This window comes from Rhinoraja longicauda, chromosome 11, assembly GCF_053455715.1.
Source record: "Rhinoraja longicauda isolate Sanriku21f chromosome 11, sRhiLon1.1, whole genome shotgun sequence".
Taxonomy (NCBI): domain Eukaryota; kingdom Metazoa; phylum Chordata; class Chondrichthyes; order Rajiformes; family Arhynchobatidae; genus Rhinoraja; species Rhinoraja longicauda.
Genome location: NC_135963.1, coordinates 292,390 through 317,691, shown reverse-complemented (window position 1 = coordinate 317,691; position 25,302 = coordinate 292,390). Strand labels below are relative to the sequence as shown.

Below are 25,302 nucleotides of genomic sequence, written 5' to 3'. Positions count from 1 at the left end.
GAGAGGTGAATGTAGGAATGCTATCCCTGAACATGTTTGAGAGAGAGACACACACACACTGAAGATAGACACAGAGTGCTGGAGTAACTCAGCGAGTCAGGCAGCATCTCTGGAGAGAAGGATTGGGTGACGTTTCACAGAGTGCCGGAGTAACTCAGCGGGTCAGGCAGCATCTGTGGAGAACATGGATAGGTGACGTTTCACAGAGTGCTGGAGTAACTCAGCAGGTCAGGCAGCATCTGTGGAGAACATGGATAGGTGATGTTTTGGGTGGGATCATTCTTCAGAGCCTGTTTGGGAGGGAGATGTCCACAACCATCCTCTGTCTCTGTACATGTCAGTGCTGTCAGTTTCTGAAGCATTCTCAAACAGCCGATGAATTTGAGTGATCCGATGTTGGTGAGAGGCAGCATTCATATCACTCGTTGGGCTGTATCTGAGCTCGGGAGGAACTCTGCACATGCCCAGAAGATTCAGGCGCACCAGTCGGGAGGATTCCTTGCGAATCCCTACAGAGTGCAGGTGGGTGGCATGATGGCACAGCGGTAGAGTTGCTGCCTCACAGTGCTTCCAGTGCCAGAGACCGGGTTCCAACACAACTACAGGTGCTGTCTGTATGGAATTTGTACCTTCTCCCCGTGACCTGCGTGGGTTTTCTCCGAGATCGTAAGATCATAAGTGATAGGAGCAGAATTAGGCCATTCGGCCTATCAAGTCTACTCCGCCATTCAATCATGGCTGATCTATCTCTCCCTCCTCACCCCATTCTCCTGCCTTCTCCCCATAACCTCTGACACCTGTACTAATCATCAGGTTTGTAGGTTAATTGGCTTGGTATAAATGTAAACGTCCCTAGTGTGTGTCGGATAGCTGGTGGGGATCGCAGGTCGGCACGGACTTGGTGGGCCGAAGGGCCTGTTTTCGCGCTGTATCTCTAAACTAAACTGAACTAAGTCCCAGCACGGTTGAGACTGAAACAAAGCATGGACACTGCAGTTTGGACAGGGCAGCAGCAGGAACAGGTCCAGCAGTGCCAGAGACAGACTGTGTCTCCATCCCTCAGACGCTCCTGAATCCCAACGGAATTCCAGCCGGGACCCAATCGAGAATGAGTAACAGCAAGGTTGCCTTGGGACCCGCTGCCCACGGGAACCCTCGGGGATTTCCGGGACCACTGGGCAGTTTGGGGGGGTGGAATACATCCTTGACAAGGATTGTAATATAGTTGTTACGAGTGTAACATTTAAGAATATTTGTTTAGATAATTGGGTGATTTTGTATTATGGTGGCGGGTTCATTTGGTATTGTTTTGCATTGTATATATTGCAATAATTGATAGATTTATTTTTGTTAAAAAAAAAGGTTGCCTTGGGAAAATGGGAGATGTGTGTGTTTGTTACTGGTGTGCTGGCAGAACGTGGGTGCTGATGGATTACACATCGACTTAGTGCACCAAACATATGTACAGGAAGGAACTGCAGATGCTGCTTTATACCGAAGATAGACAATAGCTCAGCGGGTCAGGCAGCATCTGTGGGGAACATGGATAGGTGACGTTTCACAGAGTGCTGGAGTAACTCAGCGGGTCAGGCAGCATCTGTGGGGAACATGGATAGGTGACGTTTCACAGAGTGCTGGAGTAACTCAGTGGGTCGGGCAGCATCTGTGGAGAACACGAATAGGTGACGTTTCACAGAGTGCTCGAGTAACTCAGCGGGTCAGGCAGCATCTGTGGAGAACATGGATAGGTGACGTTTCACAGAGTGCTGGAGTAACTCAGCGGGTCAGGCAGCATCTGTGGAGAGAAAGAATGGGTGACGTTTCGGGTCGAGACCCTTCTTCAGATGAATTACAGGGTTGTCTCGACTGAACAAGTGGTGGGTGTTTTCTTTGTAGTTTAAATGAATGAGGAGTGACCTTATTTAAACACATACTTTTTTTTAATATCAAAAAATACTTTATTCCAGAAATAAATATTTACAAAACATTTTCTTTTCAAAACTCCATCCGACATTCCTGGAGGTTATACATTCATTCAATACAGATATTCATTGCCAAATGTATCCAACTTTATACAGAATCCCTTCCCTTATTTGGAGGGGCGTTTCCACCACAGCCATACGATCCTATAGATGTGTGACTGGGAGATGAATGAGCTGTTTTCACGAGCGGGCAAGTCACACACAAGGAACATGGGAACACATTTAACCTGTGGTGAGGAGAACTTCGTTCTCACGAGGATGATGAACTCTGGAAATCTCTGTGCGGTGGGCGGTGGAAGCTGGCCCATTGCAAAGTGCGTAAATATTGGAAAGACCACGACATGGAGAGACTGGAGAAATGGAACGATGGAGGAGTTGGCACTATATAGATCCACCGTGATTAGATTTTATGACAGGGCAGGCTTGATGGGCCGAACATGTCAAGACTATGGAATAGGTGGCAGGCAGCATCTCTGGAGAGAAAGGATGGGTTGCGTTTTAGGTCAGAACCTTTCTTCACACCCAACCCAAAAAGTCACCTATCCATGTTCTCCACAGATGCTGCCTGACCCGCTGAGTTACTCCAGCACTCTGTGAAACATCACCTATCCATGTTCCCCACAGATGCTGCCTGACCCACTGAGTTACTCCAGCACTCTGTGTCTACCTGTAATCCCAGGAGTCAGTCTTACCCAGGTTCAATCTCTGGCATTTACTGTGGTGTTTGCACGTTCTCCCCGTGACCTCGTGGGTTTCCCCAGGTGCTCCGGTTTCCTTCCACATCCCAAAGACGTGCGGGGTGGAGGTGTTAATGGGCCACTGTAAATTGCCCCCAGTGTGTGGGTGAGGGGTGGAATGTGGGGGGAGTTGATGGGTGTGTGTAGGGGGTGAGATGGGGTCAGTGTGGATAGAATGGTGCGGTGGGGGAAAGGGCCTGTTCCTGTGCCGTGTGATCTGATCGATGGCAGTGGGAAGCACTGAACACCCGCCCAGCTCGGGTGTCGGGGATTATGGGGAGAAGGTAGGAGAATGGGGTTAGGAAGGAGAAATAGATCAGCCGTGATTGAATGGCGGGGTAGACTCCATGGGTCGAATGGCCTAATTTTGCTCCTATCACTTAGAGTCATAGAGTGATATAGTGTGGAAACAGGCCCTTTAGCCCATCTTGCCCACAACATGTCCCAGCTACACTAGTCCCATCTGCCTGCGTTTGGTCCCTTCAAACCTGTCCTATCCATGAACCTGTCCAAATGTTTCTTAAACGTTGGGATAGTCCCAGCCTCAACTACCTCCTCTGGCAGCTTGTTCCATACACCCACCACCCTCTGTGTAAAAAAGTTACCCCTCAGATTCCTATTAAATCCTTTCCCCTTCAACTTAAACCTGGGTCCTCTGATCCTCAATTCCCCAATTCCCCTATGTACCAATTCTGGGTACAAGACTGTGCGTCTACCCGATCTATTCCCCTGATGATTTTCTACACCTCTATAAGATCACCCCTCATACTCCTGCGCTCGCTCCAAAGTCCTAACCACCCCAACCTCTGCCTGTAGCTCTGACCCTCGAGTCCTGGCAACATCCTTGCAAATCTTCTCTGTCTCCTTTCCAGCTTGTGACGTCATGACGTGTGTGTTTTGTTTCAGCGGAGCCACGCCAAGCCCAGGTCGCCAAGGGGTGCCGTGTGTGGAGGTGAAGGCAGAGTGTGGGCAAGGAGTCCACCTACTGCAGGGTGGAGCTCTGTGGGTGAGTCTGCAGTGAGTCTGGTTAACATCTGATGCCCCTGCACCAGAGCAGCCGACTGCTAACGTTACTGCTCCAGCGACACAAGGCTCCCTCCTCATCATCGTCCACATCTCTCGTCTCACTTATCCCTAACCAGTCTGAACAAGGGTCTCCACCCCAAACATCACTTATCCATGTTCTCCACAGATGCTGCCTGACCCGCTGAGTTACTCCAGCTTTCTGTGTCTATTTTCTGGGGCTCATGGTTTAGTTTAGTTCAGAGATACATCGCGGAAACAGGTCCTTCAGCCCAATGAGTCCGCAACGACCAGTGATCCCCGCACACAAACACTGTCCTCCTCACACTAGGGACAATTTACATAGATACATAGACAATAGGTGCAGGAGGAGGCCATTCGGCCCTTCGAGCCAGCACCGCCATTTAATATGATCATGGCTGATCATTACAAATCAGTACCCCGTTCCTGCCTTCTCCCCATATCCCTTGATTCCACTAACCCTGAGAGTTCCATCTAGCTCTCTCTTGAATGCATCCAGTGAATTAGCCTCCACTGCCTTCTGTGGCAGAGAATTCCACAGATTCACAACTCTCTGGTTTACTTTTATACCAGGCCAATTAACCTACAGACCCGCACGTCTTTGGAGTATGGGAGGAAGCCGAAGCATCCAGAGAAAACCCACGTGGGTCACGGGGAGAACGTGCAAACTCCACACATACAGCACCCATAGTCAGGATCAAACCCAGTTCTCCGGCATTGTGAGGCAGCAGCTCTACCTGCTGCGCCACCGTGCCGCCCGATGTGGAGAGGATGTTTCCACCAGTGGGAGAGTCTGGCACCAGAGGGCACAGCCTCAGAATTAAAGGGCGTTCCTTTAGGATGGAGATGAGGAGGAATTTCTTTAGTCAGAGGGCGGTGAATCTGTGGGATTCTTTGCCACAGACGGCTGTGGAGGCCACAAGTCAGTGGGTATTTGTAAGGCAGAGATAGATAGATTGTTGATTTGTGCGGGCATACTATCACTTATGAAGGCATGGTCACAAACCAGCAGCGGGTAGAGCTGCTGCCTCACAGCGCCAGAGACCCCTTTCAATCCTTACCTCCGGCGCTGTCTGTGTGGAGCTTGCACGTTCTCCCTGTGACCGCGTGGGTTTCCCCCGGGTGCTCCGGCTTCCCCACACATCCCAAAGACGAGCGGGGTCGGTGGCTTAATCTCTCTGTCCGTCTCTCTCTGTCCGTCTCTCTCTGTCCGTCTCTCTCTGTCCGTCTCTCTCTGTCCGTCTCTCTCTGTCCGTCTCTCTCTGTCCGTCTCTCTCTGTCCGTCTCTCTCTGTCCGTCTCTCTCTGTCCGTCTCTCTCTGTCCGTCTCTCTCTGTCCGTCTCTCTCTGTCCGTCTCTCTCTGTCCGTCTCTCTCTGTCCGTCTCTCTCTGTCCGTCTCTCTCTGTCCGTCTCTCTCTGTCCGTCTCTCTCTGTCCGTCTCTCTCTGTCCGTCTCTCTCTGTCCGTCTCTCTCTGTCCGTCTCTCTCTGTCCGTCTCTCTCTGTCCGTCTCTCTCTGTCCGTCTCTCTCTGTCCGTCTCTCTCTGTCCGTCTCTCTCTGTCCGTCTCTCTCTGTCCGTCTCTCTCTCTCTGTCCGTCTCTCTCTCTCTGTCCGTCTCTCTCTCTCTGTCCGTCTCTCTCTCTCTGTCCGTCTCTCTCTCTCTGTCCGTCTCTCTCTCTCTGTCCGTCTCTCTCTCTCTCTCTCTCCCTCCCTCCCTCCCTCCCTCCCTCCCTCCCTCCCTCCCTCCCTCCCTCCCTCCCTCCCTCCCTCCCTCCCTCCCTCCCTCCCTCCCTCCCTCCCTCCCTCCCTCCCTCCCTCCCTCCCTCCCTCCCTCCCTCCCTCCCTCCCTCCCTCCCTCCCTCCCTCCCTCCCTCCCTCCCTCCCTCCCTCCCTCCCTCCCTCCCTCCCTCCCTCCCTCCCTCCCTCCCTCCCTCCCTCCCTCCCCTCCCCTCCCCTCCCCTCCCCTCCCCTCCCCTCCCCTCCCCTCCCCTCCCCTCCCCCCCCCTCCTCCCCCCTCCCCCCTCCCCCCTTGCCCATGTCTTTCTGTTGCCTGAGTTGTGGAGTGTTCCAGCATTCCGTGATTAACTGCAGATTTGCAGCAGGTGCCGCCGTGTGTTTTGGCCTCCACCTGTAACCACTCTCCATGGCCACATTCATAATGAATGTACACAGTACTCAGCGTTACAATATTGGCTCCACTCTCAGCTTTTTAGGATTATTGAACCCTTCAGAAGGAAGTTCTGGGGAAATGTTTTGTCTGTTAACAGCGGGGGTGCTGTACACATGGAATCTGTGCTTATTTGTCAACTAAAAGGTGCCAATGTACAAAATCAATTAAAAATCCAGCTACTTTTATCTACAATTTCTTTCAATCAACATACCTTCCTCCTGTTTAGATTTCGGCCCAACTCCCCACACCGACCAACATGTCCCATCTACACTAGTCCCACCTGCCCACACCGACCAACATACCCCATCTACACTAGTCCCACCTGCCCACACCGACCAATTTGCCCCATCTACACTAGTCCCACCTGCCCACACCGACCAACATACCCCATCTACACTAGTCCCACCTGCCCACACCGACCAACATGCCCCATCTACACTAGTCCCACCTGCCCACACCGACCAACATACCCCATCTACACTAGTCCCACCTGCCCACACCAACCAACATGCCCCATCTACACTAGTCCCACCTGCCCACACTGACCAACATGCCTCATCTACACTAGTCCCACCTGCCCACACCGACCACCATGCCCCATCTACACTAGTCCCACCTGCCCACACCGACCAATTTGCCCCATCTACACTAGTCCCACCTGCCCACACCGACCAACATACCCCATCTACACTAGTCCCACCTGCCCACACCGACCAACATGCCCCATCTACACTAGTCCCACCTGCCCACACCGACCAACATACCCCATCTACACTAGTCCCACCTGCCCACACCAACCAACATGCCCCATCTACACTAGTCCCACCTGCCCACACTGACCAACATGCCTCATCTACACTAGTCCCACCTGCCCACACCGACCACCATGCCCCATCTACACTAGTCCCACCTGCCCACACCGACCAACATGCCCCATCTACACTAGTCCCACCTGCCTGCGCTTGGTCCATATCCCTCCAAACCTGTCCTATCCATGTGTAGGAAAAAAGCTGCAGATGTTGGTTTCAATCGAAGGTAGACACAAAATGCTGGAGTAACTCAGCGGGTCAGGCAGCATCTCTGGAGAGAAAGAATGGGAAGAAAAGGTCAGTCTGAAGTAGGGTCTCGACCGAAACGTCGCCCATTCTTTCTCCCCAGAGATGCTGCCTGACCCGCTGAGTTACTCCAGCACTCTGTGTCTGCCTGTCCTATCCATGTAGCGAATGGTATGTTGGCATTCATAGCAAGAGGATTTGAGTTTAGGAGCAGGGAGGTCCTGCTGCAGTTGTACAGCGTCTTGGCCTTGTAACTAGTAGAGTGGATAAGGGAGAACCAGTCGATGTGTTATATCTGGACTTTCAGAAGGCCTTCGACAAGGTCCCACATAGGAGATTGGTGTACAAACTTAAAGCACACGGTATTGAGGGTTCAGTTTTGAGGTGGATAGGAAATTGGTTGGCGGACAGGAAGCAAAGAGTAGGAATAAACGGGTCCTTTTCGGAATGGCAGGCAGTGACTAGTGGGGTACCGCAAGGCTCAGTGCTGGGACCCCAGTTATTTACAGTGTATATTAATGATTTGGACGAGGGAATTGAATGCAACATCTCTAAGTTTGCGGATGACACGAAGCTGGGTGGCAGTGTTAGCTGCGAGGAGGATGCTAGGAAGCTGCAGAGTGACTTGGATAGATTAGGCGAGTGGGCAAATGCATGGCAGATGCAATATAATGTGGATAAATGTGAGGTTATCCACTTTGGCGGCAAGAACAGGAAAGCAGAGTATTACCTGAATGGTGACCGATTGGGAGAAGGGGAGATGCAACGTGACCTGGGTGTCATGGTGCACCAGTCATTGAAAGCAAGCATGCAGGTGCAGCAGGCAGTGAAGAAAGCGAATGGTATGTTGGCATTCATAGCAAGAGGATTTGAGTTTAGGAGCAGGGAGGTTCTGCTGCAGTTGTACAGGGCCTTGGTGAGACCGCACCTGGAGTATTGTGTGCAGTTTTGGTCTCCTAACCTGAGGAAAGACGTTCTTGCCTTAGAGGGAGTACAGAGAAGGTTCACCAGATTAATCCCTGGGATGGCGGGACTTGCATATGAGGAAAGACTGGATAGACTGGGCTTGTACTCGCTGGAATTTAGAAGACTGAGGGGGGATCTTATAGAAACATATAAAATCCTTAAGGGGTTGGAGAGGCTAGATGCGGGAAGATTGTTCCCGATGTTGGGGGAGTCCAGAACCAGGGGTCACAGCTTAAGGATAAGGGGGAAGTCTTTTAGGATCGAGATGAGAAAACATTTCTTCACACAGAGTGGTGAGTCTGTGGAATTCTCTGCCACGGAAGGTAGTTGAGGCCAGTTCATTGGCTATATTTAAGAGGGAGTTAGATGTGGCCCTTTTTGCTAAAGGGATCAGGGGGTATGGAGAGAAGGCAGGTACAGGTTACTGAGCTGGATGATCAGCCATGATCATATTGAATGGCGGTGCAGGCTCGAAGGGCCGAATGGCCTACTCCTGCACCTATTTTCTATGTTTCTATGTTTCTATGTACCTGTCTAACTTTCTTAAACGTTCTTTAAAATTAACTTCTAATTTACTAAACTAATAACTACTAAGGATAAAACCAATGCATGTTAACAATTTGAAAATTGGGATTTAGCTTTGTGGAGGTGCATTGTACTGGCGAATATTATAGAAACACAGTTTATGACATAGTTTATATTATGACAGAAAGGCAGTGTTTGGAATCTTGCAGCGTGATGTGTGTGTGTGTGTTGCAGGAAGGGATTGTGCTGGCACTGGGCTGGACCATGTTTTTAATTATAGTGAGCTGGATTTCCTGCTGTTATTTATTCAGAATCCCTCCCTGTCTGCCCTGTGCCTCAGTGAGCAGCGCAGGTGGGGAGCTGGGGCTCCTGGCAAAGAAGTCATTGCCTGAGCCCCCACACACACACACGCTTGACGGTTATTTACTCAGTATGATTAATCCAGCATGTTCCTAATCTTCCCTGTGCTTTGTAATCCGTGCTCACCTGCTGATGGTCTGCATCGTTGCTGTTGCAGGTGGAGAGGATGCGGAGTCAGAGGCAGGCTGTGCAACTGCACATCAACGAGCTGCAAGTGAAGACCTTGCAGGTAACGCTCCTCACACCAGCCCTCTCACCTCCCACCCTCACCCACCTCCACCTGCTTCACCAACACCTGCCCACCCTCACCCACCTCCACCTGCCACCTGCCTCGCCAACACCTGCCTCACCAACACCTGCCCACCCTCACCCACCTCCACCTGCCACCTGCCTCGCCAACACCTGTCCACCCTCACCCACCTCCACCTGCCTCACCAACACCTGCCCACCCTCACCCACCTCCACCTGCCTCACCAACACCTGCCCACTCTCACCCACCTCCACCTGCCTCACCAACACCTGCCCACCTCCACCTGCCTCACCAACACCTGCCCACCCTCACCCACCTCCACCTGCCACCTGCCTCGCCAACACATGCCCACCCTCACCCACCTCCACCTGCCTCGCCAACACCTGCCCACCCTCACGCACCTCCACCTGCCTCACCAACACCTGCCCACCCTCACCCACCTCCACCTGCCTCGCCAACACCTGCCCACCCTCACCCACCTCCACCTGCCACCTGCCTCGCCAACACCTGCCCACCCTCACCCACCTCCACCTGCCACGCCAACACCTGCCCACCCTCACCCACCTCCACCTGCCACGCCTGCCCACCCTCACCCACCTCCACCTGCCACGCCTGCCCACCCCCACCCACCTCCACCTGCCACCTGCCTCGCCAACACCTGCCCACCCCCACCTGCCTCGCCAACACCTGCCCACCCTCACCCACTGCCACCTGCCTCCTGCCACGCCTGCTCACCCTCACCCACCTCCACCTGCCACCTGCCCACCCTCACCCACCACCTGCCCACCCTCATCCACCACCACCTGCCACCTGCCTCTTGCCACGCCTGCCCACCCTCACCCACCTCCACCTGTCACCTGCCACGCCTGCTCACCCTCACCCACCTCCACCTGCCACGCCAACACCTTCCCACCTTCACCCACCTCCACCTGCCACCTGCCTCTCCTGCCCACCCTCACCCACCTCCACCTCTCACCTGCCACGCCAACACCTGCCCACCCTCACCCACCTCCACCTGCCACCTGCCTCGCCTGCCCACCCTCACCCACCTCCACCTCTCACCTGCCACGCGAACACCTGCCCACCCTCACCCACCTCCACCTGCCTTGCCAACACCTGCCCACCCTCACCCACCTCCACCTGCCACGCCTGCCCACCCTCACCCACCTCCACCTCTCACCTGCCACGCCAACACCTGCCCACCCTCACCCACCTCCACCTGCCACCTGCCTCGCCTGCCCACCCTCACCCACCTCCACCTCTCACCTGCCACGCCAACACCTGCCCACCCTCACCCACCTCCACCTGCCTCGCCAACACCTGCCCACCCTCACCCACCTCCACCTGCCATGCCCACCCTCGCCCACCTCCACCTGCCACGCCCCTTTTCCACCTTTCTAAGAATAGAAATGTCTAAGAATAAAGGGGAGGCCATTTAAAACTGAGATGGGTAAAAACTTTTTCACCCAGAGAGTTGTGAATTTGAGGAATTCTCTGCCACAGAAGGCAGTGGAGGCCAATTCACTGGATGAATTTAAAAGAGAGTTAGATAGAGCTCTAGGGGCTAGTGGAATCAAGGGATATGGGGAGAAGGCAGGCACGGGTTACTGATTGTGGATGATCAGCCATGATCACAACGAATGGCTGTGCTGGCTTGAAGGGCAAAATGGCCTCCTCCTGCACCTATTTTCTATGTTTCTATGTTTCTTTTCAGTTCAGTTTGGTTTATAGTCCCGTGTACTGAGTGAGGTACAGTGAGAAGCTTTTGTTGCGTGCTATCCAGTCAGTGGAAAGACAATACATGATTACCATCGAGACATTTACAGTGTACAGATACATGATAAGGGAATAACGTGTAGTCCAAGGTAAAGCCAGCAACGTCCTATCAAAGATAGTCCGAGAGTCACCAAAGAGGTAGATAATAGTTCTCCCCCCTCGCTCCCATCCAACAATCAGCCTGAAGAAGAGTCTTGACCCGAAACGTCACCTACCCATGTTCTCCACAGATGCTGCCTGACCCGTTGAGTTACTCCAGCACTTTCTGTCCTTTTTTTGTAAAGCAGCATCTGCAGTTCCTTGTTTCTACTAGCCTTCCTGTAGCTGGGTGACCAGCACTGCACACAATACTCCATGTGTGGACTCACCAACCACTTGTACAGCTAGCTGCAAGTCAGCGTGTAGACTTCTCATCCACTACTAGCCTTCCTGTAGCTGGGTGACCAGCACTGCACACAATACTTCATGTGTGGACTCACCAACCACTTGTACAGCTAGCTGCAAGTCAGCGCGTAGACTTCTCATCCACTTCTATTTGCTCACAGATTTGTGCTGTTCTGTGATTTGCTTTAACTACTTTCTGTGGGATTAAACCTCATATTTTCATTGCTGTCCGAGGAGGGAGGACATCTTCCCTTCCCTATGGGATTCATGAGTAACCGTCTGTATTACTGGCTCAGACTCTTCCACAATAAACTGAACTGAAATTGAAGCATTTATTCACAAAATGCTGGAGTAACTCAGCAGGTCAGGCAGCATCTCGGGAGAGAAGGAATGGGTGACGTTTCGGGTCGAGACCCTTCTTAAGACAAGCATTCTGTGCTGGTCCCACTTGCCTGCATTTGCCACATCCCTTGCAACCCTTTCCCTCCGCCTGGCCTGTCCAATCGTCAGAAGGAATGGGTGATGTTTGTGGTCGAGACCCTTCTTCCACTAACTGTTCCGTTGTGGGGACTCTTGACTGTCTCGAGTGTTGGTTTAAATAACAATCATCATTCTCGCTGGTGCTCAACGTTGAAGTGTATTTGCACACACACTGTGGTGTGGAAGGTGTACCCACCAGAGAAGGGGGATTACAGTGGAATGTGGCGGTGAGAGGGGGGGTTACAGTGGGATGTGGCGGTGTGGCGGTGAGAGGGGGGTTTACAGTGGGATGTGATGGTGAGAGGGGGGGTTACAGTGGGATGTGATGGTGTGGTGAGAGGGGGGGTTACAGTGGGATGTGATGGTGTGGCGGTGAGAGGGGGGGTTACAGTGGGATGTGACGGTGAGAGGGGGGGTTACAGTGGGATGTGGCAGTGTGGCGGTGAGAGGGGGGGTTACAGTGGGGTGTGATGGTGTGGTGGTGAGAGGGGGGGTTACAGTGGGATGTGATGGTGTGGCGGTGAGAGGGGGGGGTTACAGTGGGGTGTGGCGGTGAGAGGGGGGGTTACAGTGGGATGTGATGGTGTGACGGTGTGGCGGTGAGAGGGGGGGTTACAGTGGGATGTGGTGGTGTGGTGGTGAGAGGGGGGGTTACAGTGGGATGTGACGGTGAGAGGGGGGGTTACAGTGGGATGTGGCAGTGTGGCGGTGTGGCGGTGAGAGGGGGGGTTACAGTGGGGTGTGGCGGTGTGGCGGTGAGAGGGGGGGTTACAGTGGGATGTGATGGTGTGGCGGTGAGAGGGGGGGTTACAGTGGGATGTGACGGTGTGGCGGTGAGGGGGGGTTACAGTGGGATGTGATGGTGTGGCGGTGTGGCGGTGAGAGGGGGGTTACAGTGGGATGTGACGGTGTGACGGTGTGGCGGTGAGAGGGGGGGTTACAGTGGGGTGTGGCGGTGAGAGGGGGGGTTACAGTGGGATGTGGCGGTGTGGCTGTGAGAGTTGCCTGTACACAGCTGATTGTCTAGCCGTTGCCAGGAGGTGTACTTGGCCCCGGGCAGGGAGAGCGAGCCAGGATTCCACTCGGCGTGTGTGTGGGCAGCGTTTATTACTGCCAGTGTTTGTAATGTTGTTGTCTCTGTATTTGGCTGCTGATGCCGTAGACAGTCGTGTAGTTATTTGTGTGACGTGCTGTTCATTCAGGCTCGCTACGATGCCAGGGAACGAACGTCAGGCCTTTACATGCCGCGCATCTCGCAAGGAAAGAGGTGGAACTACAAACGCCAGAGGACCATCTCTCTCAGGCACAGGATGTCCCATCGGCCCAACGTCACCCCAGTCCAGGGTAAGTACATGCAGGAGAGCAATGGCCTTGATCTGGGTGTCCTAGTGCATCAGTCACTGAAAGGAAGCATGCAGGTACAGCAGGCAGTGAAGAAAGACAATGGAATGTTGGCCTTCATAACAAGAGGAGTTGAGTAGAGGAGCAAAGAGGTCCTTCTGCAGTTGTACAGGGCCCTAGTGAGACCGCACCTGGAGTACTGTGTGCAGTTTTGGTCTCCAAATTTGAGGAAGGATATTCTTGCTATTGAGGGTGTGCAGTATAGGTTTACTAGGTTAATTCCCGGAATGGCGGGACTGTCATATGTTGAAAGACTGGAGCGACTCGGCTTGTATACACTGGAATTTAGAAGGATGAGAGGAGATCTTATCGAAACATATAAGATTATTAAGGGGTTGGACACGTTAGAGGCAGGAAACATGTTCCCAATGTTGGGGGAGTCCAGAACAAGGGGCCACAGTTTAAGAATAAGGGGCAGGCCATTTAGAACTGAGATGAGGAAAAAAATTTCAGTCAGAGAGTTGTGAATCTGTGGAATTCTCTGCCTCAGAAGGTAGTGGAGACCAATTCTCTGAATACATTCAAGAGAGAGCTAGATAGAGCTCTTAAGGATAGCGGAGTGAGCGGGTATGGGGAGAAGGCAGGAACGGGGTACTGATTGAGAATGATCAGCCATGATCACATTGAATGGCGGTGCTGGCTCGAAGGGCCGAATGGCCTCCTCCTGCACTATGGTCTATTATCTATAAAAGCCAAGACCATCCTTGGGATGTCACGGAGCACAGGATCGCTGGAGGTCTTGCAAGGAATGCTTGGTAGGACCTGGTGAACAGTATTTGCTTTCATCCAAAGACAGACACAGAGTGCTGGAGTAACTCAGCGGGTCAGGCAGCATCTGTGGAGAACATGGATAGATGACATTTCACAGAGTGCTGGAGTAACTCAACGGGTCGGGCAATATCTGTGGAGAAAAGGTGAAAAGACCAGAGATGCTGCCTGGCCCGCTGAAAGTACTCTAAACTAAAAGTTGTATGGGGCGGAGGAACCTTTTCCCCTGGAGGGGGTGGATTCTGGAACACATGACCTGAGGGGAGGTGTGAGGGGGGGGGTGGATTCTGGAACACATGACCTGAGGGGGGGGGTGGGCGGGGGTGGATTCTGGAACACATGACCTGAGAGGGGGGTGGGCGGGGGTGGATTCTGGAACACATGACCTGAGGGGGTGTGTGTGGGGGTGGTGGATTCTGGAACACATGACCTGAGGGGGTATGGGGGGGGGTGGATTCTGGAACACATGACCTGAGGGGGTATGGGGGGGGGGGTAGATTCTGGAACACATGACCTGAGGGGGTGTGGGGGGGTGGTGGATTCTGGAACACATGACCTGAGGGTGTGTGTGTGGGGGGGTGGATTCTGGAACACATGACCTGAGTGGGTGTGGGGGGTGGTGGATTCTGGAACACATGACCTGAGGGGGGGTGGTGGATTCTGGAACACATGACCTGAGGGGGGGGGGGTGGATTCTGGAACACATGACCTGAGGGGGTGTGGGGGGGTGGTGGATTCTGGAACACATGACCTGTGGGGGGGGTGGATTCTGGAACACATGACCTGAGGGGGGGGGGTGGATTCTGGAACACATGACCTGAGGGGAGGTGTGGGGGGGGGGGGGGTGGATTCTGGAACACATGACTTGAGGAGGTGTTTGTGGGGGGGATGGCAGAGACCCTCACAATGCTTAACAAGTATCTGGAGCAGCGCTTGAACCTGCGAGGTAGAGAAGGTTCCGGACCCAGTGCTGGGAGATGGGGTTGGTCTGGATGCTGGTCGGCATGGATGCGGTGGGCAGAAGGGCCTGTTTCCCTGCTGTTTGATTCTGAAGCTCCTAGAAGCAAGAATTGTACATGTTTAATTCATTGACATGGTACGACAGGGGGAGTGAAAAAACACGGAGAAACTGATTGTACAAAATCAGAGCGGTGGAAATCCTGTAGGCAAAGTACAAAGACTCACTGAGGTTATCATAAGGTATGCAGAAAGAGAATTAGAGAGAGTGTGCAAGGGACTTCAATAAGAACAGTGCAGATTGTAACAGTACTAGTGTAGCGGCCTGCTCATTGACTGACAACCCAGATAGCTTAATTGGAAATATGAACATGGAACCTTACTAAATAGTTAATCTCACAGCCAGCGAGACAGGAAAACTAGAGATAAATTGAGGAACCCGTTAGATTTGGTGTCGGTCTAAAAATGGTGATGGGAGAATTAATGAGATTAAGCGTGGACTAATGTTGGAGCAGTAATGCTTCCCATCGCAGAATACTGGAGGGAGCATGTAAGGAAGTTATTAATGTGTTGGCCGAGTTATTCTCAATTGAGCAATTGCTTCAGTCGGTTGGAAGGCTGCCAACTGTCTCCGGTTGAGAGCGGGTGGGCAAGAGGATGGGCGATCTATTGGTGGCGTGTTTCAGGAGCGTGCTCATTTAGGGCAGAGCCTCAGAACATTCTTCCGCATTACGTAGATCAGAGAGCACAAGCTGTGTTGTAAGGAGCAAGACTAATGAGGCCAGTAAACAGGGTTTTTTTTGAGGAAGTAATGAATTGGTAAATGGGGTATGTCTGTAAATATTATTTATATTGACTTCCAGGGGGCTTTTGATAAAGTTCCACGTAAAAGGCAATTATGAATCATTAGAGCTTCAGTGAATCTAGTGACCTGAATGGGAAGAAGATGAGAGGCAGGGAGCAGAGATATTGGATGTATCCTTCAATGTTGCCAGGATTCGAGGAAATTAGCCATCAAGAGAGAAGGAAAGAAAACTGCAGATGCTGGTTTAAATCGCAGGTAGACACAAGATGCTGGAGTAACTCAGCGGGTCAGGCAGCATCTGTGGAGAACATGGATAGGTGACGTTTCACAGAGTGCTGGAGTAACTCAGCGGGTCAGGCAGCATCTGTGGAGAACATGGATAGGTGACGTTTCACAGAGTGCTGGAGTAACTCAGCGGGTCAGGCAGCATCTGTGGAGAACATGGATAGGTGACGTTTCACAGAGTGCTGGAGTAACTCAGCGGGTCAGGCAGCATCTGTGGAGAACATGGATAGGTGACGTTTCACAGAGTGCTGGAGTAACTCAGCGGGTCAGGCAGCATCTGTGGAGAACATGGATAGGTGACGTTTCACAGAGTGCTGGAGTAACTCAGCGGGTCAGGCAGCATCTGTGGAGAACATGGATAGGTGACGTTTCACAGAGTGCTGGAGTAACTCAGCGGGTCAGGCAGCATCTGTGGAGAACATGGATAGGTGACGTTTCACAGAGTGCTGGAGTAACTCAGCAGGTCAGGCAGCATCTCGGGAGAGAAGGAATGGGTGACGTTTCGGGTCGAGACCCTTCTTCAGGCTGATGTCAGGGGATGGGGCGCGACAAAGATAGGATGTAGTCGGAGACAGGAAGACTGGTGGAAGAACTGGGAAGGGGGAGGGGATGGAGAGAGAGGGAAAGCAGGGGCTATCTGAAGTTAGAGAAGTCAATGTTCATGCCGCTGGGGTGTAAACTACCCAAGCAAAATATGAGGTGCTGTTCCTCCAGTTTGCACTGGGCCTAACTCTGACAATGGAGGAGGCCCAGGGCAGAAAGGTCGGATTGGATTAGGGTTAGGGTTAGGTTGGATTGCTTTCCCTCGTGTCAGAGGCTGAGGGAAGACCTGATGGGAGTGGATAAAATTATCAGAGGCATGGGTTGGGTGGACAGGACCTTTTCCCGGGGTGTAAATATCAAAGACTAGAGGGCATAGCTTTAAGGTGAGAAGGGCAAGGTTTAAAGGATCTTGTTGACACAGAGGGTGGTGAGGACCTGGAACGTGCTGCGGGGGTTGGTGCTGGAGGCAGATACAGCAGTGGCGTTTGTGGTAGACACGGACACGAGGGATGAGGGGGGATCTTATAGAGGTGTACAAAATCATGAGAGGAATAGATCGGGTAGACGCACAGAATCTCTTGCCCAGAGTAGAGGAATCGAGGACCAGAGGACACAGGTTCAAGGTGAGGGGAGAAAGATTGAATAAGAAGGGTGGGTGGAACGAGCTGCCTGGAGGAGGTAGATGAGGCAGGTCGTGTTGCAACCTTTAACAGACATCTAGACAGGTACGTGGATAGGACAGGTGGAGGGGGGAATGGACCATATGCAGGCATGTGGGACTGGTGTAGATGGGACATGTTGCTCGGTGTGGGCATGTTGGTCTGAAGGGGTTGGGCTTCCATGCTGTATGTGGGAATACAGGGGCAGGGATCGCCTGCAGACAGAGGTGATCAGTTTATCTTGGTATCTTGAGGGCGTGCAGCGTAGGTTCACTAGGTTAATTCCCGGAATGGCGGGACTGTCGTATGTTGAAAGACTGGAGCGACTCGGCTTGTATACACTGGAATTTAGAAGGATGAGAGGAGATCTTATCGAAACGTATAAGATTATTAAGGGGTTGGACACGTTAGAGGCAGGAAACATGTTCCCAATGTTGGGGGAGTCCAGAACCAGGGGCCACAGTTTAAGAATAAGGGGTAGGCCATTTAGAACGGAGATGAGGAAAAACTTTTTCAGACAGAGAGTTGTGAATCTGTGGAATTCACTGCCTCAGAAGGCAGTGGAGGCCAATTCTCTGAATGCATTCAAGAGAGAGTTAGATAGAGCTCTTAAGGATAGCGGAGTCAGGGGGTATGGGGAGAAGGCAGGAACGGGGTACTGATTGAGAATGATCAGCCATGATCACATTGAATGGTGGTGCAGGCTCAAAGGGCTGAATGGCCTCCTCCTGCACCTATTGTCTATTGTATCCTGTTCGGCATGGGCATTTTGGGCCGAAGGGACTGTTCCTGTGCTGTACTGTTGTCTCCTATTGTCAGGATTGACATTCACAAACATTAGGTATGTGTGCAGGTGTGTTGGCTTCAGCACCAGGAGCCTGACATTCATGTTCTTACGTTGATAAGTTTATAGGAGCAGAATTAGGCCATTCAGCCCATCAAGTCTACTCTGCCATTCAATCATGGCTGATCTATCTCTCCCTCCTAACCCCATTCTCCTGCCGTCTCCCCATAACCCCTGACACCCGCACTGATCAGATTAACTCATCCCATCATCTCCTCAACTCTGCTGCACAAGAGAGCCGCCTCAACCACTATCTACCTCATTAGTGACCCCCGGGCTATCCTTGATCGGACTTTGCTTGCTCTACCTTGCACATAACGCTATTCCCTCATCATGTATCTGTACACTGTAAATGGATTGTGTATTGTAATCATGTATTGTCTTTCTGCTGTGTAGGATGGAACTGCAGATGCTGGTTTACACCAAAGATAGACACAAAAAGCTGGAGTAACTCAGCGGACAGGCAGCATCTCTGGAGAGAAGGAATGGGTGACATTTAGGGTCAAGACCCTTCTTCAGACTGAAGAGGGGTCTCAACCTGAAACATCACCCATTCCTTCTCTCCAGAGATGCTGTGTGTCCCGCTGAGTTACTCCAGCTTTTTGTGTCTCTCTCTTGTCTTTCCACTGACTGGTTAGCACGCAACAAAAGCTTTTCACTGTACCACTGTACACGTGACAATAAACTAAACTCAACTAAAGCAATCTTTGATCACGCTTCCTGTTGAAAAGCTGTCTTTCTTGCATCTGCTTAAGGATTCAGTGTTCACCGCCCCCTGCGGTGGAGAAGGCCAAATATTCACAGCTTTCTGATGGAAGGAATTCCGAGCCTTCATCTTAAATGGGAAACTATTTACCTTTGAGACTGTGCCTCTTGGCACTCACTCTCCCCAGCCCTCCCTGAGAACAGATCTTTCCCTGATCAGATCATCCAGCAATGCTGAATGTAGCAGACCTGCCTGTTTGTACGTGTACGGCAGTAATGCTCATCCTATGCTGAGATCTCAGCTTTTGCTGCATTTATAAATAGCCGAGCTAGCGACACCACGGAGTTAGCTGATATAGTAGTTCGTGCTGTTATACAATCCCACTTAACCTGGATGGTCTGTTTTCTAACCACTAGCATTAGCCACGTAAGTAAAACACAAAGTGCTGGAGGAACTTGGCGGGTCAGGCAGCATCTGTAGGGGGGGATGGACAGCTGATGTTTTGGGTCAGGACCCTTCTTCAGACTGGTCATCGAGTCTGCAGAAGGGTATCAAACCGAAACTTCGCTAGTCCATTTCCCTCCACAGACGCTGCCTGACCCACTGAGTTCCTCCAGCACTTTGTGTTTTTGCTGACGATTCCAGCATCAATGGCAGAGGGGTGTCAACACTGGATCACTGCTTGTATCAGCACGAGGATCACTGCTTGTATCAGCACGAGGATCACTGGATCACTGCTTGTATCAGCACGAGGATCTTCACTGCCCGCTCCTCTCAACCACCACCACAACTCTTCGTCTTGTCTTCACCCATCTCCCTTCAATCCTTCTCTGCAATTTGCTTCAACCATTAAAGGACGTTCTTTTGGGAAGGTGATGAGGAGGAATTTATTTCTTACCACGTGGAACCTACTTGAAATCCCATTTTGTATTTACTTCATCATACTTATCTACCATACTTCTCCAAAATCAGTCAGGCCACATCCATGCCTGGCAGACACAACCTACTGGAGTAACAGCACGTCAGGCAGCATCTCTGGAGAGATCTCCACCCGAAACGTCTCCCATTCCTTCTCTCCACAGATGCTGCCTGACCGGCTGAGTTACTCCAGCATCATGTGTCTACCTGCGATTTAACCCAGCATCCCCACATGTCCATGCCTGGTCTGGTTACCCTGCTGTGGGACAGATGCTGTTAAGCTGGGAAGAGGGCAGAAAAGATTTATGGGGATGTTGCTAGGATAGTCCCAGCCTCAACTACCACCTCTGGCAGCTTGTTCCATACACCCACCACCCTCTGTGTGAAAAGTTACTCCTCAGATTACTATTAATTGTAATTAATTTCCCTGCCTTGGGTAAAGGACTCCATCTATTCCCCTCGTGTTTGTCTACACCTCTATATATTTTTAAATAAAATATTCAAGGCGGAGATTGACAGGTTGATCAGTGCGGGTGTCAGGGGTTATGGGGAGAAGGCAGGAGAATGGGGTTAGGAGGGAGAGATAGATCAGCCATGATTGAATGGTGGGGTAGACTTGATGGGCCAAATGGCTTAATTCTGCTCCTATTACTTTAGATTAGTTTAGAGATAACACGCAGAAACTAAGCGCTTTGGCCCACCGAGTCCGCGCCGACCAGCGATCCCTGCACATTAACACTTTCCTAAACACAAGGGACAATTTACTTTACACCAAGCCAATTAACCTACAAACCTGCGCATCTTTGGAGTGTGGGAGGAACCCGGAGCACCCGGAGAAAACCCACGCAGGTCACGGGGAGAACGTACAAACTCCGTACAGACAGCACCCGTAGTCGGGATGGAACCCGGGTCTCTGGCTCTGAGAGGCAGCAGCTCTACCCGCTGCGCCACCGTGCCGCCCGTAATGAACTTACAAACTATAAGGTCACCCCTCAACATCCTGCGCTCCGAGGAATAAAGTTGTGAGGAAACGCAGGTGGCTGTGGTAGCACAGAGGGGGAGCAGCGACACAGCATCTCATAGAACCCGCATGGGAGACTGGAGGAGAACTTCTTCAATGTAGGCATGCCTTGAGGAGGTTTCACAGTGGAGCAGTCAATAGACAATAGACAATAGGTGCAGGAGTAGGCCATTCAGCCCTTCGAGCCAGCACCGCCATTCAATGCGATCATGGCTGATCACTCAATCAGTACCCCGTTCCTGCCTTCTCCCCATACCCCCTCACTCCGCTATCCTCAAGAGCTCTATCCAGCTCTCTCTTGAAAGCATCCAACGAACTGGCCTCCACTGCCTTCTGAGGCAGAGAATTCCACACCTTCACCACCCTCTGACTGAAAAAGTTCTTCCTCATCTCCGTTCTAAATGGCCTACCCCTTATTCTCAAACTGTGGCCCCTTGTTCTGGACTCCCCTAACATTGGGAACATGTTATCTGCCTCTAATGTGTCCAATCCCCTAATTATCTTATATGTTTCAATAAGATCCCCCCTCATCCTTCTAAATTCCAGTGTGTACAAGCCCAATCGCTCCAGCCTTTCAACATACGACAGTCCCGCCATTCCGGGAATTAACCTAGTGAACCTACGCTGCACGCCCTCCATAGCAAGAATATCCTTCCTCAAATTTGGAGACCAAAACTGCACACAGTACTCCAGGTGCGGTCTCACCAGGGCCCGGTACAACTGTAGAAGGACCTCTTTGCTCCTATACTCAACTCCTCTTGTTACGAAGGCCAACATTCCATTGGCTTTCTTCACTGCCTGCTGTATGGTGAAATGGTGAAACAAGGAATTGCTGGATATACTACACAAATGGACACAGTACTGGAGTAACTCAGCGGGTCAGGCAGCATCTGTGGAGAACATGGATAGGTGACGTTTCAGGTCGGGACCCTTCTTCAGACTGAGACGTGACCCAAAATGTCACCTATCCATCCATGTTCTCCACAGATGCTGCCTGACCCGCTGAGTTACTCCAGCACTCTGTGTCTGTCTCTGCACGCTGCAGCTTAACGACGTTCCTCCTTTGGGTTTCTCTCTGTATGCAGGTTTGTTGGGATTTGACGCGTGGACGGAGGAGGAGGTGAATGAGGTGAATGAGGGGGATGAGCACGAAGCCACCGCCAAGCCGTGCCTGATCCTGCACCAGCCTGACCGTGCCCAGGAGGTGAGGCTCACCCACTGGGTGTCAGGGCAAGACGTGCGCCAAGGCATCCAGTGGCTGCACCAGACGGGCAGGGATCGGCCTCAGCCCAGCTTCACCTACCGCCCGCCGGTCAGCGTGGGCACCCGGCTCTATGCCAAGTCCTTTGGCTGCGTCAGCCTGGCACCCTTTGCTGCCATCCAGCATGCCTACAGCGAGCGGGAGAAAGAGGCCAGGCAGCGAGTCCGTGAGGACCAGACCCGCCGGCTGAAGGCAGCTGAGGACCAGGCTCGCTGCCAGCTGCAGGGCCAGGCGGCACGGAGAATCGCAGGGCCACTCAGCCGGCACCGGGAGGACAGGGCCCGCGGTGAGCAGGCAATCCTGCAGCGCCAGGCACAGCGGGTAGAGTCCCACAGGCAGCTCCGCCACAACAACACACTGTCCCTGGAGGAGAGGAACCAGCGAGCCCTGGACCAGCAGTTCGCCAGGGACTTCAACTGCCGCTACACCATGATGGCAGAGACCTTCCTCAAGAGACAGATCAGGGAGAAGAACGAGAGTGTGCGGCAGCAGAAGGTGGAGATGGCCAGAAACATCAAACTGCAGGCCAGCCAGCTGAAGGCAGAGATCAAGGACTACATGCTGTCCAGGTGAAGTGAAGTCGTGGCCTCAGCTTGGGGTGGGGTAGGGTTAGGGTTAGGTTGGGTTGGGTTGAGGTTGGGGATGGGGTTGGGATGGGGATTGGGATGGGGTTGGGATGGGGATGGGGTTGGGATGGGGATGGGGATGGGTTGGGGTTGAGATGGGGATGGGGTTGGGATGGAGATGGGGTTGGGGATGGGGTTGGGATGGGGTTGGGGATGGGGTTGGTTGGGGTTGGGGTTGGGGTGGGGGGGAGACTTACCTTTGGGGGGATTAGGGGGAGGGCTTTTCCTATCGGGGTTGGGGGAGAGGTTGTCCTTGGTGGGGTGTTGGGTTGTAGTTGCTGGCTGCCTGACCAGGTCGTGCCCCTGTGCCCACACAGACAGCTGGCGGTGAGGGGGGTGAGGCGGGGAGGGGGGGTGAGGCGGGGAGGGGGGGTGAGGCGGGTGGGGGGGGTGAGGCGGGTGGGGGATGTGAGGCGGGGAGGGCGATGTGAGGCGGGTTGGGGGGGTGAGGCGGGGAGGGGGGGGTGAGGCGGGGAGGGGGGGGTGAGGCGGGGAGGGGGGGGTGAGGCGGGGAGGGGGGGTGAGGCGGGTGGGGGGGGGTGAGGCGGGTGGGGGGAGTGAGGCGGGTTGGGGGGGGTGAGGCGGGGAGAGGGGGTGAGGCGGGGAGGGGGGGTGAGGCGGGGGGGGTGAGGCGGGTAGGGGGGGTGAGGCGGGTAGGGGGGGTGAGGCGGGTAGGGGGGGTGAAGCGGGGGGGGTGAGGCGGGGGGGTGAGGTGGGGAGGGGGGGTGAGGCGGGGGGGGTGAGGCGGGGGGGGGGTGAGGCGGGTAGGTGGGGTGAGGCGGGGGGGGGTGAGGCGGGTAGGGGGGCTGAGGCGGGGGGGGGTGAGGCGGGTGGGGGGGGTGAGGCGGGGGGGGGGTGAGGCGGGGGGGGGGTGAGGCGGGGAGGGGGGGTGAGGCGGGGAGGGGGGGTGAGGCGGGGAGGGGGGGTGAGGCGGGGAGGGGGGGTGAGGCGGGTAGGGGGGGTGAGGCGGGGGGGGGTGAGGCGGGTGGGGGGGGTGAGGCGGGTGGGGGGGGTGAGCGGGGGGGGGGTGAGGCGGGGGGGGGGTGAGGCGGGGGGGGGGTGAGGCGGGGGGGGGGTGAGGCGGGGGGGGTGAGGCGGGGGGGGGGGTGAGGCGGGGGGAGAGTGGCGGAGAGGTGAGGGGGTGGGGGAGGTTTTTCTCGGTGGTGGGGGTTGGTAGTTGCTGCGCTGACTGACCAGGCAGTGCCCCTGTGCCCACACAGACAGCTGGCGGTGCAGGCAGAGAGCCAGGCTACGGATGCGGTGGTCAGCACTGCGGTCTTGCAAGGGCGCCAGGGACCGGCTCCTCCACGCCACTGCCACGGTGGCAGCGATCAAGGCCGGGGAGGTCACCAAGGACACCGCGCCGACACCCAGCCCCAAAAACAGGCCCGCCAGACCCCGTGAAACTGCCTGGCATCTGCCCCATCCTCACCCCCACCCACGCCCACGCCTCGGCCTCGCCCGCCTGACCTCCAGCCCCTGCGGCCGCCCGCCCACGGTCAGTCAGCAGGGCAGTCCAGACTGGACCCAGGACTCCCACCTCCCCTCTACAGCAAGTGCTTCAAACCACTGAAGATGAACTGGGTTCAGAACAAGAGTTTGTATCTACAAATGTCATTGTAAGCACTGAAATAGAAAGAATGACCAAAACGATTTCTTCGTCTCTTGCCACATGTACAGGCCCTTCAGCCCACAATCTCCATGCTAACTCTTTATACCACTGCTACAGAGAGACAAAATACAAATTGGAAGAACAATATCGTATTGTGGTCGGGTAGCTTATAATCAAATGGTATGATCGTTGAATTCTTCAATTTCAGGTAATCTACATCTCCCTGTACCTCTCCTTCACACACTCACCTGCCCACCCACTTCAACCTCTCCCTCACACACTCACCTGCCCACCCACTTCACCTCTCCCTCACCACACTCACCTGCCCACCCACTTCACCTCTCACCTTGTTCACAGAGTGACACAGAGTGGAAACAGGCCCTTCGGCCCAACTTTCCCACACCGTCCAACATGTCCCATCTACACTAGTCCCACCTGCCCACACCGTCCAACATGTCCCATCTACACTAGTCCCACCTGCCCCACCGTCCAACATGTCCCATCTACACTAGTCCCACCTGCCCACACCGTCCAACATGTCCCATCTACACTAGTCCCACCTGCCCACACCGTCCAACATGTCCCATCTACACTAGTCCCACCTGCCCACACCGACCAACAAGTCCCATCTACACTAGTCCCACCCTGCCCACACCGACCAACATGTCCCATCTACACTAGTCCCACCTGCCCACACCGTCCAACATGTCCATCTACACTAGTCCCACCTGCCCACACCGACCAACATGCCCCATCTACACTAGTCCCACCTGCCCACACCGTCCAACATGCCCCATCTACACTAGTCCCACCTGCCCACACCGTCCAACATGCCCCATCTACACTAGTCCCACCTGCCCGCGTTTGGTCCATATCCCTCTAAACCTGGCCTATCCATGTACCTGTCTAAATGTTTCTTGCACGTTGTGGTATTACCGGCCCTCAACTACCTCCTCGGCAGCTCGTTCCATACACCCACCACCCTCTGTGTGGGGAAAAGTTACCCCTCAGTTTAGTTTAGTTTAATTTAGAGATACAGCATAGAAACAGGCCCTTCGGCCCACCTAGTCCACACCGACCAACGATCCCCACACACTAACACTAACACTACACACACGGGACAATTTACAATTATACCAAGCCAATTAACCAACAAACCTGCACGTCT

At 53.6% G+C, this 25,302-nt stretch overlaps 1 protein-coding gene across 1 annotated transcript in view; it reads left to right on the top strand.

Moving 5' to 3' along the window:
• The window catches only part of LOC144598219 (uncharacterized), a 53,730-nt gene extending 29,500 nt beyond the window's left edge, over nt 1–24,230 (top strand). Inside the window, 6 exon segments of the mRNA XM_078408103.1 lie at nt 3,626–3,725; nt 8,996–9,067; nt 12,931–13,072; nt 21,721–22,465; nt 23,743–23,800; nt 23,802–24,230. Coding sequence (XP_078264229.1) covers nt 3,626–3,725; nt 8,996–9,067; nt 12,931–13,072; nt 21,721–22,465; nt 23,743–23,800; nt 23,802–24,095 — 1,411 coding nt within the window. The 3' untranslated portion in view covers nt 24,096–24,230.
• The last annotated feature ends 1,072 nt before the right edge of the window (nt 24,231–25,302 follow it).